This window comes from Hydra vulgaris, chromosome 06 (genome assembly GCF_038396675.1).
Source record: "Hydra vulgaris chromosome 06, alternate assembly HydraT2T_AEP".
NCBI classification, from domain to species: domain Eukaryota; kingdom Metazoa; phylum Cnidaria; class Hydrozoa; order Anthoathecata; family Hydridae; genus Hydra; species Hydra vulgaris.
The window spans coordinates 34141428-34156371 of record NC_088925.1 but is presented as its reverse complement, the minus strand read 5'-3'; the positions used below and the strand labels follow the sequence as shown (position 1 = coordinate 34156371).

Sequence of the window (14944 nt, the reverse complement as noted above, 5' to 3'; positions counted from 1 at the left end):
AAAAGTAATATTGTAATAGTATTAAATATGATACTTGCTCATTACACTATAACTGCAACTTAAACTTTATAACTTAAGCAGTGAATTATAAACAGTAACTTATGTTTTTTTAAACTCCGCCAAAATTTTTTTTGTTGCAATTAGATTTTTTAGCATTTATTCGAGCCCTGTATGTGTGTGAGTATAAAAGTATGCCATGTTGGGTCTCAAACAAAGGGAAATAATATAAAAAACTTAAAAATAATCATTATTTTATAAAAAAAAAATAATTAAAAAAATCTTGTTAAATTCCCTTTTTCATTTCTAGTTTAAAAATGTCGTTTTCTATTTAGTAAAATCTGAAATAATAATTTATTTATAAAATGATTCATATTTTTGAAATTTTTATATCATTTTAATATATATTAGAGACCCTACATGACTTTTCAAAAACTTTTTTTTTTGTTGATAATATTAAGGACCTGTTTGATGTTTAAGGGTCTTGTGGCACCCTTCACAATATTTTTTATTCAAAAAAATTTTAAATCCAGTATTATTTTAATATATAAAACAAATTTAGTGTCAGCAGATATTTTCAAACAAAGTTGTTGTTTACAACCACCCTATATATAAAAAATTATACATATATATATATATATATATATATATATATATATATATATATATATATATATATATATATATATATACACACACACAAATATATACATATATATAAATATAAATATATATATAAATATATATATATATATATAAATATATATATATATATTTATAAACATATATATATATATATATATATATATATATATATATATATATATATATATATATATATATATATATATATATATATATATATATATATAAATATATTTATATAAAAGACATGTTAGCTTTAATGTTATTGTTAAAGGGACTCTATGAAAAGATTGTGGTGATACCAACTATCAGCATCTTCTTTGAGCTCCTGTCTTTTTTAATACACCCTTTTTATATAATGTAATCGTTTCCTTGTAATTTATTTATTTTTTATAATATGAACAACAAAATATATATAAAATAAAAGAATTTTACCAAAAAGAATTTTCTAAAAACTAATTTTAAATTAAATTTATAGTTTAATTTATATATTAAAAGTTTTAATCAGGTGCCTGAAAATTTAAGTTTCAGTAATAACTGAATTGATAATAGATAGTGAGACAAATAAGAAACATTACTAATTTAAAAAAATCATCACAGGTTTTCTTTTTCAAATAAAAATTCCTTAAATTATTTTTGTTATTAATTTTACAATTTATATTACAATATTACATTAAATTTTGATGTAATAACTTGGCTTTTAATTCCATTAAAACCCATGAAAACTTACAGAATCAGTCAGGAAGGTGCGTGGTTGTACGCCATTATATGACCATGCGAATATTTTTTTGTTTTGATGACTTGAATACAGCTGTTAACATGTTTTGAAAATTTTAACATTTCAAAAATGCGCAGAAAAAACTTATTTTTCAGCGCCGGATTTATAGGCTGTGCAATATTTATACCGACAAAATAAGGGGAAGAATGGGTTTAAAATTTTTTGAGAATTGTTACCAAGGATAGGTGAAAAGTTAAAAAAAGTTGACATCAACAATGTTACTTTTTTAAACAAATTTAATTAGTTAAACAAAAAAAAAGATATTTTTTCCCCATTTTAATTTTAATATTTTTTTTGGAGGCGGAGGGTATAATCATATGTTGCAATAATTTTATGGAGGGGAGGGGGGTTTTTTACTCTGGAAGTTTCACAAGTTTTTTACAAGGGGAATGGGGGAGGCAAAAATTGCCTAAAAATTGTTGACATAATTAAGGGACAGCCTCTTAACTAAAAAATAAATAAATAAATAAAAAACTATTTAAAATAAGAAAAGAAATCTTAACAAAAAATAAAATAAAAAGAACTTAACTAAAAAAAAAAATAAAACTCAAAAAACTAAAATGCTAAGATTATTTAAATCGAGTTTTTAATTATGTTTGGAACAATAAAAACAAGTTACATCTAATGATCGTTTAATAAATACGCACATTTAATTTAAATGAGTGTTTTCTTTTTGTTTAAATTGACAATAGTAAGTTTCCTTATAAATACATGCTACTAAATAATTATGCATCAAATAAAAAAAGATTTTAAAACCATTTCTAGTTACTGATTAACTTAATTGTTGTAAAGAAAAAAATTATCATTGCATGGTTTTTGTAATGCACTATAATGAAAAATGTCAAATGATTTTTAAATTACTAAAATATTAAGTCTTAATTTAGTATTTCTTAGTATCAAAAATTACTATTAAATTATTAGTCATTCCACTTACTTGATTAAGTTTATCTTTTATTGTAAAAAACTACACCTTTTCAAGATGTAATTGAGAACTTGAAAGTTGCAATTAATAAACCTAAGATGTAATTGAGAAGATGAAAGTTGTAAATAAGAAATCATAAGATATAATTGAAAATATAATAGTTGTAATTAAAATAAGTTTATAATATTCTAGGGCATCCAATGCCAGTACTGAATTTGTGAAAATGTTCTAGAACTGAATTGTCTAAAAACTGCTTAGAATCGAAAAAGATTCAATTAATTTCTATAATCTAATTTATTAGACATAGAATGAGATGATCCAATATCATTAAAAGTTTGATGAAACTAAAAACTGAATTACTTTTCACAGCCGATTAATTTAGCATCGAATTTTTATACAATTGTAATATTAATGCGTGATGTTGTTGCAGTTGAAAGACGGCATAATTTTTCAAACTGGTTTTTGTGTTAAAGGTTAACGTGTACATGATCCCGCAAAAAAAGGTTTTTATTATTTTTGAAAATAATATATATTTTATTTGTTGCAAAATTTTTTGTAAACATAAAAAATCCAACGAATGCATGTGAAAATATATCAAGCTTTGTTTAAATTTTAAGAATATATTATCAAACAAACTATTATTTTGTGGCTCATTCTCGGAGTCACATCTGCAAAGCGGTAAATCTTTTAAACTATTATTATTTGTTTACGAAAATAAATGTTTTAAATTGTCAAAATTTTGAATGTTTATTATATATTATAGATTTTATTAGTATATTCTTATTTTTTATTTAAAAAGTATGTATTTTTTATGTAAATTTAGTTTTGTGTATCTGTTTTTCATTCTAATGTAATCTTTACGATTTATTTTGTAAACAAAAACTCTCAACAATAATTGGGTGACTGGGTAATTCAGTACACAGGCAACTCAGTACATGGTCAGTTCAGTACAGGGCAATTTAGTACATGGATAATAAGTACTGTAATTTATATATAGGTACAAACAATTTTCCTCTTTACCTCTTACAGTCTTATTACCCTTTTCTTTTTTGTTATAGTTTTTCAAAATACATTAGGCACAAAGGATAGCAAATTAGCAATATTCTCAGTACTAAAACTTTTCACTAATTACTACTACTTTTTGAAGACTATTCTCTTTTACAATATTATCTTAAAGATATATACAACTAACTTCAAGAACAGCGAGCAGAATTGGTGCAAAAGAGAACCAAACCTATATGACCTACTGTAGAGATACCATTTAAATGTATCTGCTTCATTAATATCTTTTTTTTAATTTTCTTTGGCTTAAATAAAACACATAGATTAATATAAACCTTCTGAAGCTACAATTTAATATAACTTTTCTTTAAATATACCTATTTTACATACTTATACATAAACTGGTTACTTTTCTGAAATGTTTTCTAATGAAATTCACGATTAGCTATTTTTTCTGATTGCTTTCATATCTATCTGACTTGCATATTACTGATTGCTCTCAGGTAGCGAAGCTTGTCACCTTCATTTTGATAACCAGCAACTTTGGCTGCCAGTCCCTCTGCCAACTGCATATACTTGTTTTTTTGGTTCTCCAGATTTAGCACTTCTGCATTCTGAGCAGCTAAATGATCATTTGCCATGTCCCTGATGAGTCCAATGAAAAGTGTTCAGATGGTTGGGTGTAAACACATAAATAGTGCCTACAGTGCATTATGAAATCTTTTGCAGTAGTTAATTGTTTTTGGTGCACAGGCTAATGCATCAGCATAATGATTCCAAATTGCAGGTAGGAATCTGGAACTCTGGAACACCCCACCTACCCTTGAACCTCTGACATAATTAGTCTCAAAATAAGAAAGTAAGTCATTTGTTGGAGGATTGTCTGGAATTATTAGAGCCAATTCTTTAAATCTTTCATTAAGCTCAGCAAGTGGCACAAATGACAGGGAAGCTAGTGATTTCACTAAAATGTTAAAGTTCTCATTTGTCTCAAACTCCCTCTTTAAACCAAGTTCTCCAACCTTTCATATAATTGATTGAGAAAAGTGGAAAAAACAACCAGAAATATTTGCTGCTGCAAACTTAACTTGAAAGCTGGAGATAGCTACTTGCTCAAAATCCAGAAGAATTTTGCGTGGATTAAGATTTGGCACAAGTCCTTTGAGTGCTACGATCATTCTGTGATAGGTTCCTCCAGTTTTATATGGCAGCAAGAAGTAGATACAGGGGAGATATGAGTTTCCAACTTTGGCATGAAGACAATAGAGCTGAAAATTATTTCTAGAACCACTTTAAAAGTCCCATCCCCAAATCAAGTGTCACCTTCAAGAAAGTGAAGCAAGTCATTGCTACCAATAGCAAGAATTCGATGTGGATTTGCCCTTCCAGAATCATATAAAACAATGTCATTAAATTCTAGGTAAATATCAAAGTTCATTGATTTTGGAAAAGGCAAAATGGTTTTTGCATATTATCTGATCGTCTAACATTTCTCTCAACATCAGTTCGTTTCGGTAGTCTGGCAAGAACATCATTAGACTGCCCCTGAAGATTAGATTGCCCCACAATATTCCTTGTAGATGCCTGGGATGTTGAAGCTTCTGTCTCAAGTTTGCTATGACAGCTCTAGCCTTTGACTGTATTGGGTCACCAGGATGAGTGTGCTCAGTTGGAGGCTTTACAATCTGATTTCCAGATGCAGACATTCTTGAATTACAAGTTTCATACTTTCAACAGCGCCATACCTTAATGTCACCAATGGTAAGTGACCTGTGGAACAGGTAGTTATGTCCATCAAGCCGTAAAACATCCTTGTTCTTCTCTTACTTGACAGGTCAAAATATTTAAGAAGAATGAGACTGACTAAAATTTTAGCCCTCCTTTAATAGCAGAAGGTGGACTGTTTCTCCCACTGTACTAACAGGAAAAGTATAGAAGAAAGGTATTTAAGAAAAAAATCACTTGCCTGTAAAACTGGAGGGGTGTAGTGTGAGAGAAAAAAAGTTTACCCTCTTCCCTTACTGCTGCTCAGGGAAAAAATGAGTGTGGAAGAGGAAATGCTTTCTTTTCCCACACTTAATTTTCCCTGAGCGGGAGAAAAAAGGAAGACATCCTTTTATTCAGGCAGGAAAGAGTGTGAGAAAGGAATTGCTTTTCTTTCCCATACTAAATTCTGCCTGAGTAGCAGTAAAGGAAGGCAACCTTTTATTCAGGATAAAAAGAATGTGGGAGAGGAATTGCTTTTATTTCCCAGACTAATTTCTCCCTGGAAGAAAATGTGGGAGTGCCTGTGTAACAGAATGGATGGGTAGGACATTAAGGTTATATCTCAGTTACCAGAACTGGAGACTCAGAATGTCAGCAAATAAAAAATTTAGGGAAATTTGGTGATATCTAATAACTGTAAACACTTTGTTCTTGCTTGATGTGTCTTAGATAATAATGGTGGTGGTTGCACATTATCAGGCCTGCTACTTTTAAGGGTTTTAACAATTATTCCAATATGAAAATGATAAGTTTCCCTTGAATTTTTTGTCAATTAAAAAAATGTTACAAAAAAGCATGTACTGAATTGCGCACGTACTGAATTGCCCTGTACTGAATTGTCCTGTACTGAATTGATATGGAACCCAATAATTACGTTTTCAATGAAATTATTAATAATCATCAAATTTAATAAAACTAATTATGAAGTAAACATACAAGAAGTTTCTGGTTACTAAACACAAACATGCATACAAAGTAACTCATGGATGAACAAGCACCGCACCTGAGGTCACAACAGAACACAAATATACATATATATATATATATATATATATATATATATATATATATATATATATATAAAATGTACTCTCGAGTACTTAATAGAAGTGGTTAGGGCGGATGTTTATTAATTTTTGGAAAATTTTCCCCTCCACCATAAGCTCATTAAGCCAACACCCCTCCTACCCCGTTTATTAATTTTTACTTGTTATCAACAAAAAAAATTATTTCTCAAAACTAAAAAAAAATTTAAGTGAAAATTAGCCTTAAGAATTAAAAAACATACTAGTAACTAATAAATATTGAAACTTTCATTGTAAATTCAGACCCCCTTCCCCCTCTCATTCTTACAAACTCATTATACTTAAACTTAAAGTTACTTTTTTCCGTTTTAAATACTAATTAAAATTAAAAAGCCCACTCATTAAACATCATCAGCTGTATTGTAAAGCAGTTCTGCTTCCTCTTCATTAAGTATTTTAACTTTTTTAGTTGATTTCTATCTAGTTAATTTAACTTCTACAGTAACTCAATGATTTAATTATTTCATTTGTTCGTCTTACTAAGAAGAATTGTTTCAAATATGTTTTATACTTTTAATAAATAAAAATACTTTTTAAACTACGCGAAGCATAAAATAGTTATTAAAAAAATTAACTTTTTTATTTATAAAATAATTTAGTTTCAATAAAATTAAAACGAGCGTTAGTATTATTAGAACCATGTTGGACTTTTTTTTTGGATGGGGCTAAGGGCTATTTTTATTTTGGAGGCGTTTTTTATGCGCCACAGCATAAAAATGACTAAAATAAAGGTCTTCTTGACTATTGCGGGGCCCGGGGTTATAGCCCCCTCTAACCCCAACCCTGCTTAATCCAGCACTGGAAATAAGACACAAGTATATAAATAAAAATTATATTATACTCTTTGATAAATAAAAGAAAATTTGTTTCCTTATTAAGCACTTTATATAAAAAATGTTGCTTAATTTATAAAAAAATTATAAAAGACCGATGTTTCGAAAAATTTGTTCTAAAATAAAAAAATTTATTTTCCTTCAAGTTTTTTCACATTTAAAGTTATTTTCTTGTCCTAGTTTTTTTTTGTAATTGTCTCTCATCTGTCCAATTGATCCTTATTGCGCTTTTTTTTGGTTTTTTGAAATGTTCTCAAAGCGACTAAAAAATCTGGCAAGTCTTTCGCAACTAAATATTATTTCTGTGGTCAGTAATCAAGAGCAATCGCTCCCACTTCCCAACAAGCCTGTAGTCTAATATCTACAGAATAATAGTTCTACTGAATATATTGTATAGTCTACCATCTACAGAACGATAGTTCTACTCAATCTACTGTATAGTTTAACATCTACAGAATAGGTAAATACCACCAAAAAACAATGACTTCACTTTTGTTCTAAATTCAACATTGTTTTTATGGTCTTTAATTTTGCAGAAATAAAATTTCAGACTAGTATATTAAAAAATAAAATTTATATTCTATTAAATATATTCTCCTAAAATAGACATAAACTCTCTATTGTCATTATCAACTATTTTTAAATATTATTTATTATATAGTTTATTAGCTTGAATTAAAGCATATGAGTCATTGAGATTCTGCTTGAAATTTTTGTACTACAAGTGATTTAACATTTTGTGCAGAGAAAGTACATTACCTAAAAATTTTGTGCAAAAAATTAAATATTTAAATAACGAAATTAGTCATCACTAAACATAAAATAAATAAGTATAATCTTCACATTTGGCACAAACCAGTTTTAAAAAAGTGAATATCAATAAAAAGCATTTAAATCAAAGGCATTTGTTGTTTTAAAGTTTGGGATCACTGAGTCCATTTTCTTTGCTCTGATTCCCTTTTTTTGCCTGGTGAAACTGCTTCTTAACTAACAAATTAAAAAAAAGCAAAAAAATTCAAACAGCACAAAAAAACTTTTGAGTTGAACAAAATAAGTTAATAAAAATAAAATCTGTTTTTAGAATTGCATTGTTAAGTTAAACTAAATAATGTTATAAGTTATGTATAAGTGAAACTAAAGAGGTAAATACCAACTTAACCAGCTCACAAAAAACCCATTAAAAATATATAAAAAAGCAAATGCTATGTCCACAATAACTTGCATCTATAACTGTCTTATTTTATATCATTATTTGCTAGCGCAATCAATAGACTATGATTGTACGAATAAAATTGTGATAAAAATGCTTTTTAATGTATTGTAAAAGTAATGAGCTGGAGAAGAAATTACACGGCTACACGGTGAGGAAATTACACGGCTACACGGTGAGGAAATTACACGGCTACACGGTGAGGAAATTACACGGCTACATGGTGATTGCATGTTACAAAAGCTCACATAAAAAACCTTATTTATCACTTATCTAAAAAACATGCTGAACTTCTCGTACAGAAAAGTTTAGAATGTGTAAGAAAAATTCAGCACATGTAAAAAAAAAAAAAAATTAGTAAAAAAAGAAGCAGAAAAATAGTACATCAAAAGTAGCACTTTTCTTGAATAAGTGTTGACTGTTTTTTGCTTTAAAGCAATAATGATCCTAGAACATTGTCACTTTAAATTTGAGCTAGTTGAAGATAGGGATTTTTTGCATGTGAATAAGTTTTTTATTTGAATGCTGTTTTTTGATGAAGTACGTACTAGATTCATTTTTTCTTATAACTTTATAATTTAACTTGTAGTTAATAAGAATAATGTAAAAACAAATGCACGAATCATTTAACTAAATCTCTTTATAATGTTTTGGTCTTATGATTTTAAATAACATTTTAAAGAAATATTCAATAAACTTTTTAAAAAATATTCAATAAATACTACTATTTGTTTAACAAATAGTAATACTAATTTATTGAATAGTAATATTTGGTTAAAAAATAGTAATATTTGTTTATCGAATAGTAATATTAAACTTTGACATCAATGTTTAAGGAACTACTTTTCACAATTTGTTTAATGAAAACACAATTCACCCATACTTAGATGTATATCAATACCATATAATTTTTTGTTTATGGTTTGGACATATATATCTATATATCTATATATACACACATACATCAAAACACAATTTACAATTTAACTTTTTTCTTAAATAAATGCATAAAAACTATTGTTTTTAAGCTGAAAATAAAAAAAGTCATTATTTTCAAGTTTTAAAAAAATAGTTTTTTTAAACATGCTTTTTTTTTGTAAAGTGATTACTGTTTTTGAAGTTTTTATATAATTTCGCTTCTTTTGAGTACCAGGTTGACATACTTTAGAAGAACTTTTATTTATATATATATTTTATATATATATATATATATATATATATATATATATATATATATATATATATATATATATATATATATATATATATATATATATATATATATATATACACACACACACACACACACACACGCACACACACACATGTGTATACTGATATTGATCTACAACAAACATTGCACTTTATTTAAAGAACTTATACTTATTGATAACTTAAAACATAAACAAACATTTTTGATAAAATAGATTTTTTTAAATTTCTAAATCAATATTTTCTGAAATAATACAACTTTAAAATTAAACAGCTATTATTTTTAAAACCATTATTTATTATTTTAAAAACCATTTCCATTTAAAAACTAGACTATGTGGCAAACTAACTTTTACATTTAATTTATACAAGAAAACTTAATAGTAGCATATCGCTTTTCCAAGAATTTCTCATTTGTAAAAACTCCAGAGAACAAAATCAAACCATTTAATAAAAAATAATAATATTAAGATGTTTAATGCATTATCATCAATTTGTGCTAATACCACATTTTTATTTTATAGATTTATTAAATTTATATACTTATAAATCAGTAATTTATTTTAAAGGGGCATTAGTCACCTTTTCAAAAAAATCAAGCTATTGATAACAATGATTACAATGTAGCGGTATCTCTTCATTTGTTAGAATTTCACAAGTATAATTCAATAATTTCAAATATAATTTTCAACACAATTGGTTTAAATTATTTTACAAATGAAGAAATATTGTTACATTGTAATCATTGTTATCAATAACTTGATATTTTTGAAAAGGTGACTAATGCCACTTTCAAAATTAACAGCTCAAATATAATTAATTTATATATTTAATACTAATAAATTTACAATTTAGATATTTGATATTTATACTAAATTTATTTATAATTATACTAAACTTATTATTATTGCAATAATGTTTAAACAAGTTGTTGCCGATTGATTTTATATTAGCAATTCAATTTAACAACCATCAATCAACAAGAAAGTGTAACAGATTGGTAATCTATCTCTGAAAGATTAAAACTGAAAATCCATTAACTGGATTCAGCACAAACACACACTGATTAAAACTGAAAATAACTAGATCCAACATAGCAGAGACACTTATACTAAAGAGATACACTCCTGAAATATTGCACAAAATGATAGCAAGAACAATTAATGTCTGATATTATATATATCTTTATTTTTTAACCATTATTATGGTTAAAAAATAAAGATATAAAATAAAAATAACATAAATTGAATAAGATTAATATTATTACCAATAATAAAAATTATTATTATTAAAACAAAAATATCTTTAACATTTTAAATAGTTAATATATTAATATTACTAAAGAAAAAGGTGTTCATATTTAAATTTAATATAAAAAATAACCTTGTTTTTAACAGTTAATCTGATATTTTCTTCTAGAGCAAACCATCTCTGTTGGTAAACTTGTCTTAATGATGTATCTTTTGCTACTAAACAATTTTTTAATTGAATGCCAGCAGCTTGGCGGATAATAGGATTTTCACTAACATTTGCAACAAGCTCTGATAATGCAACCAAAAAATGTGGCTATAAAAAAAAGGTTAGCAAAATTTCTTTAGTAAAACTTTTAGTAATTTTATAAAACTTTTTTCTATAAATAACACCTATTTACAAACACTTTGAATTGCCTATAAGATTAAATTACATACAAAAATATTATATTTTAAACAGAACTGTCGTAAATTGTAATTTTTAAAGATTCTTATTAAATTTTTAAAAAACATTTTCTCACAGGCGACTGTCATAAACTCTTAAATTAAAAAAAGTTGTTTAAAAATAATATACAAAAATAATATGTTTTATATTATAATATATGTTAAAATTCACTAATTCTGGAACATAGATCATACTTAAAAATTCTGTCTGTTCTATCCAATTAAAAAAAACTGTTGAATAATAAATATTGTTTATTTATATTGTAAAAAAAAAAATACACAAAGACTTACAAAGTTTTGTGTAGCTGCTTCTTCTAAAACTCGTGATGCTTGTTGCAGTTCATTTTGGTCTAAAAGCACAAACTTTTATATATATATATATATATATATATATATATATATATATATATATATATATATATATATATATATATATATATATATATATATAAATTTATATTGATTATAATATATACAAGTACAGCATGATTTCTCTTGTGCTTTTTACAACTTATTTTAATGGAAAAAGCATTTAATATAAATTTTATAAAACACAAAATTATATAAAATACATTACATAAAACATTTTATGTCGACTTTTTAACATTGTTTTTCTCATTTTTTTATTTTTAACTTTGCTATCACAAAATGATAGTATTCTCTTTTATATTTCAATTGAAATACAAGTTTAAGAATATCTACTTTTTATTATATATTTTTTCTTGTTTTTTTAGATATAACTTCGTCATACCAAACTGGTAAACAGGTATACTGTATCTTTGATATTCTAATTAAAATGATTATATATTTTATACAAATTTAAGAAATAATTGCCTAAATAATAAAAAATAATAAAACTAAAACGTGCAGCACACCTGGAATAAAATAAGTGTAAACGCAAGCCATTAGATTTGTGTGTGCAAATTTTATTAAAAGCCTTCAGGATACACAAAGATTGGGATGGGCGCATGTGAGTGAATTTACTCCTGACCAAGACTTGGTTTTTTTGATTACCATGTTATTAATAGTTTGTGCTACTATATTATATTTGCTTAAATTTTAACTACCTTTAACTCAGTGCTCTCAAAAAGGATGTATTTATAATGACACCCTCATTATAAGAGTGTCACATCATAAAATATACTTGTTAATAGTTTTAGCAGAATTTTTGTAATTAATGTTTTGTTTAAATGGTATACTGTATTTAAAATAAAAATAAAAGTTTTTTTTTAACTCTCATAACTAATGTTAATTTTTAAAATGCTTTTAATATAAAATGATTATTTTTGGATATTTTTAAAAAATTTCACTTCTTTTGAGATCTAGGTTAACCTTTAAATAATTTTAATTTAACATTATGAAATTTAAAATGTTTAATGGCGTTTTTTTAAATGTTTGATCCATTGAAATAAAGATGAAATAAAGAATTTAAGAAGAGTGAAAACAATTGATTAAAAAAAAAAACATAATTTCACAGCACTGATATTCAAGAAAAAAATTAATAAGAGACTTTCAAACAAAAAAGTTACAGGAAAAAATGCGAATTTTCTTAAAGACAAGTAAAATGAGATTGAATTATGGTAGTTGGAACAAGAAATAGTTTAATTAAGCAACCAGCATACTAATATTTGTAGAAAAGAAAGACACAACCTTAAAACAATGTGTAAGAGATAAAAGCTTGGAAGTTAACAACAACATTGTAATATGGATTTTTGAACTTTGTTTAATAAAAAAAGAAGGAAGATCAAAGCTAAATATGACAAGATTATTCATTGATAGAATAATTAAAAGAATAATAGATGCCGCTAAATTGGAATGTCATTAACTTAAATCACCACCTTCAAGTCTAAAGCTGTCACAGAAAAGAGATTACATTCATAATCGACTACATTTTCAACTTTTTTAAAATTATATTCACCTTCCTAAGGCATAGATGGCAATTCTAATATTTTTAAGGATAGAACAACAGATGCCGCTTTTAACAAGTATGATAACAAGATTCAGTTAAGCAATAGTAAATACTTTAGAGAACGTGTTTATCTATTAACTCCAATTAACTTTGAATGTATATATTAATGTAATATAAAAATTTTAACATCTGCTTTATTTAAAAAGCTAAACTTGCATTAGGTCACACTAAGCCCACACCCATTCCACACAAAATGTCACTAAAAACATTTTTTATTAAAAAGAAAAAAAAAAACCAAAATCTACTCCGTAAAAATTGTTTAAAGAGTGACTGTATTTATTAATACCTGTCACATACTTGATCAATTATATCCAAAATACATTTAGTTACATATGACCCAGCAAACCAATTGCTTTTATGTTTTATTATAACACTTCAATATAATTTTTAATATTTATAACAATATTTATGATATGATAAAGTACATTAGTATATTATAAGTAAAAAATCGAAGCATTAACATTAAATACAGCGTAGTAGTCTTATTCTTATATTTAACTTTATTCACAGTTAAAGTTTTGTGTTTCTACAAATATAATTTTATGTTTCTTCTTATAGTTTTATGTTTCTACAAATTAACAAAAAAAATCAGATACACACAAACACACAAACACACAAACACACACACACACACACACACACACACACACACACACACACACACACACACACACACACACACACACACACACACACAAACACACACATATTAGTAATTTTTATATTTATACAATATAAAATAAAAAAATGTAAAAAAATCAACACAAATACGAGGTACCTGGCGATACAGTTCCCTCTAAAATTTTTCTGAGATCCATTTTATCTAGCTATTCAATTTTTGTGCAATATAATGGTGCAATATTAGGGAAATCTCAAAGAAGAGGCTTAAAAATAGCACTTATGGGTGTCCCCGTGTTTCCTCCTTTAAATCTACGCAGCGATATTGCGTAACATTTCGCGCCTTCGGCTCTTCGTCACATTTAAAATACGGAATAACTTATACCTTTGAATATCGACTGGTATTACAAATATCAATCTATCGAAGTATATCGAATAACAAATTTAAATTCATAATTATTTATCAAATAATGAATATAAGTTCAAAAAAAAAAAAGGTAACTCTGATGCTTCACAGAAATGCAAAATTTGAAATACAAAAATATATATATATATATATATTGAGCCATCACTGACATACACAATTCTAAAAAAAATAAATCAAACAATCAAAATGAACTACAAATTCAAACGAGCGTAATGAATAAAATTCAAAAGAGTGTGATAAAACGAACAAAATCTAATCTAATAATAACAATATTTAAAAATATTTGTTTTTCTTAACATTATGCAGATTGGGGGTCTGGTCAATTGCCTCTTTCCTGTATAGATTTAATTAAATCCGTTCCAAAAGGTGTTTTAAAAAAATTTAAAAAAACGAGTTACTTTATTTAAACCTCCTCAGGGTTTCAATAAACTCTAAATATTCATTTGGAGAGTAAAGTTTTGTTTTTTCCAAAGGTTTGTCCAAGCCCAAAGTTCCAAAACTTTGGGATTGCTTTTTCCATCAAAACTTTCACCATAATAAACATGTCTGATAAAAAACTGCACAGCCAAGCACCCCAAGCAAAAGCCAAGGTAATTCTAGTATCTCTTCAAAAATTTAAGTTTGTGTTTTTAAGTAAGCTGTAAAAATATTTTTTTCAATAAATAATTACGGAAAAGTAAAGACATAACGGGTGATGCGGAAGTTATCGGACAAATCCTAATTTCATTATTTGAGCATAATAATTAGTTTTTGTGGTTTTATGCGTAGGCATAAAACGTTCTATA

At 26.0% G+C, this 14944-nt stretch overlaps 1 protein-coding gene across 1 annotated transcript in view; it reads right to left on the bottom strand.

Moving 5' to 3' along the window:
- The window catches only part of LOC100204052 (importin subunit beta-1), a 63315-nt gene extending 49223 nt beyond the window's left edge, over positions 1-14092 (bottom strand). The window contains exons 1-3 of the mRNA XM_065799925.1: positions 13893-14092; positions 11437-11495; positions 10835-11017 (exon numbers count right to left, since the gene is read on the bottom strand). Coding sequence (XP_065655997.1) covers positions 10835-11017; positions 11437-11495; positions 13893-13932 — 282 coding nt within the window. The 5' untranslated portion in view covers positions 13933-14092. The remainder of the gene's footprint in view (positions 1-10834; positions 11018-11436; positions 11496-13892) is intronic.
- Between the last annotated feature and the right edge of the window lie 852 nt (positions 14093-14944).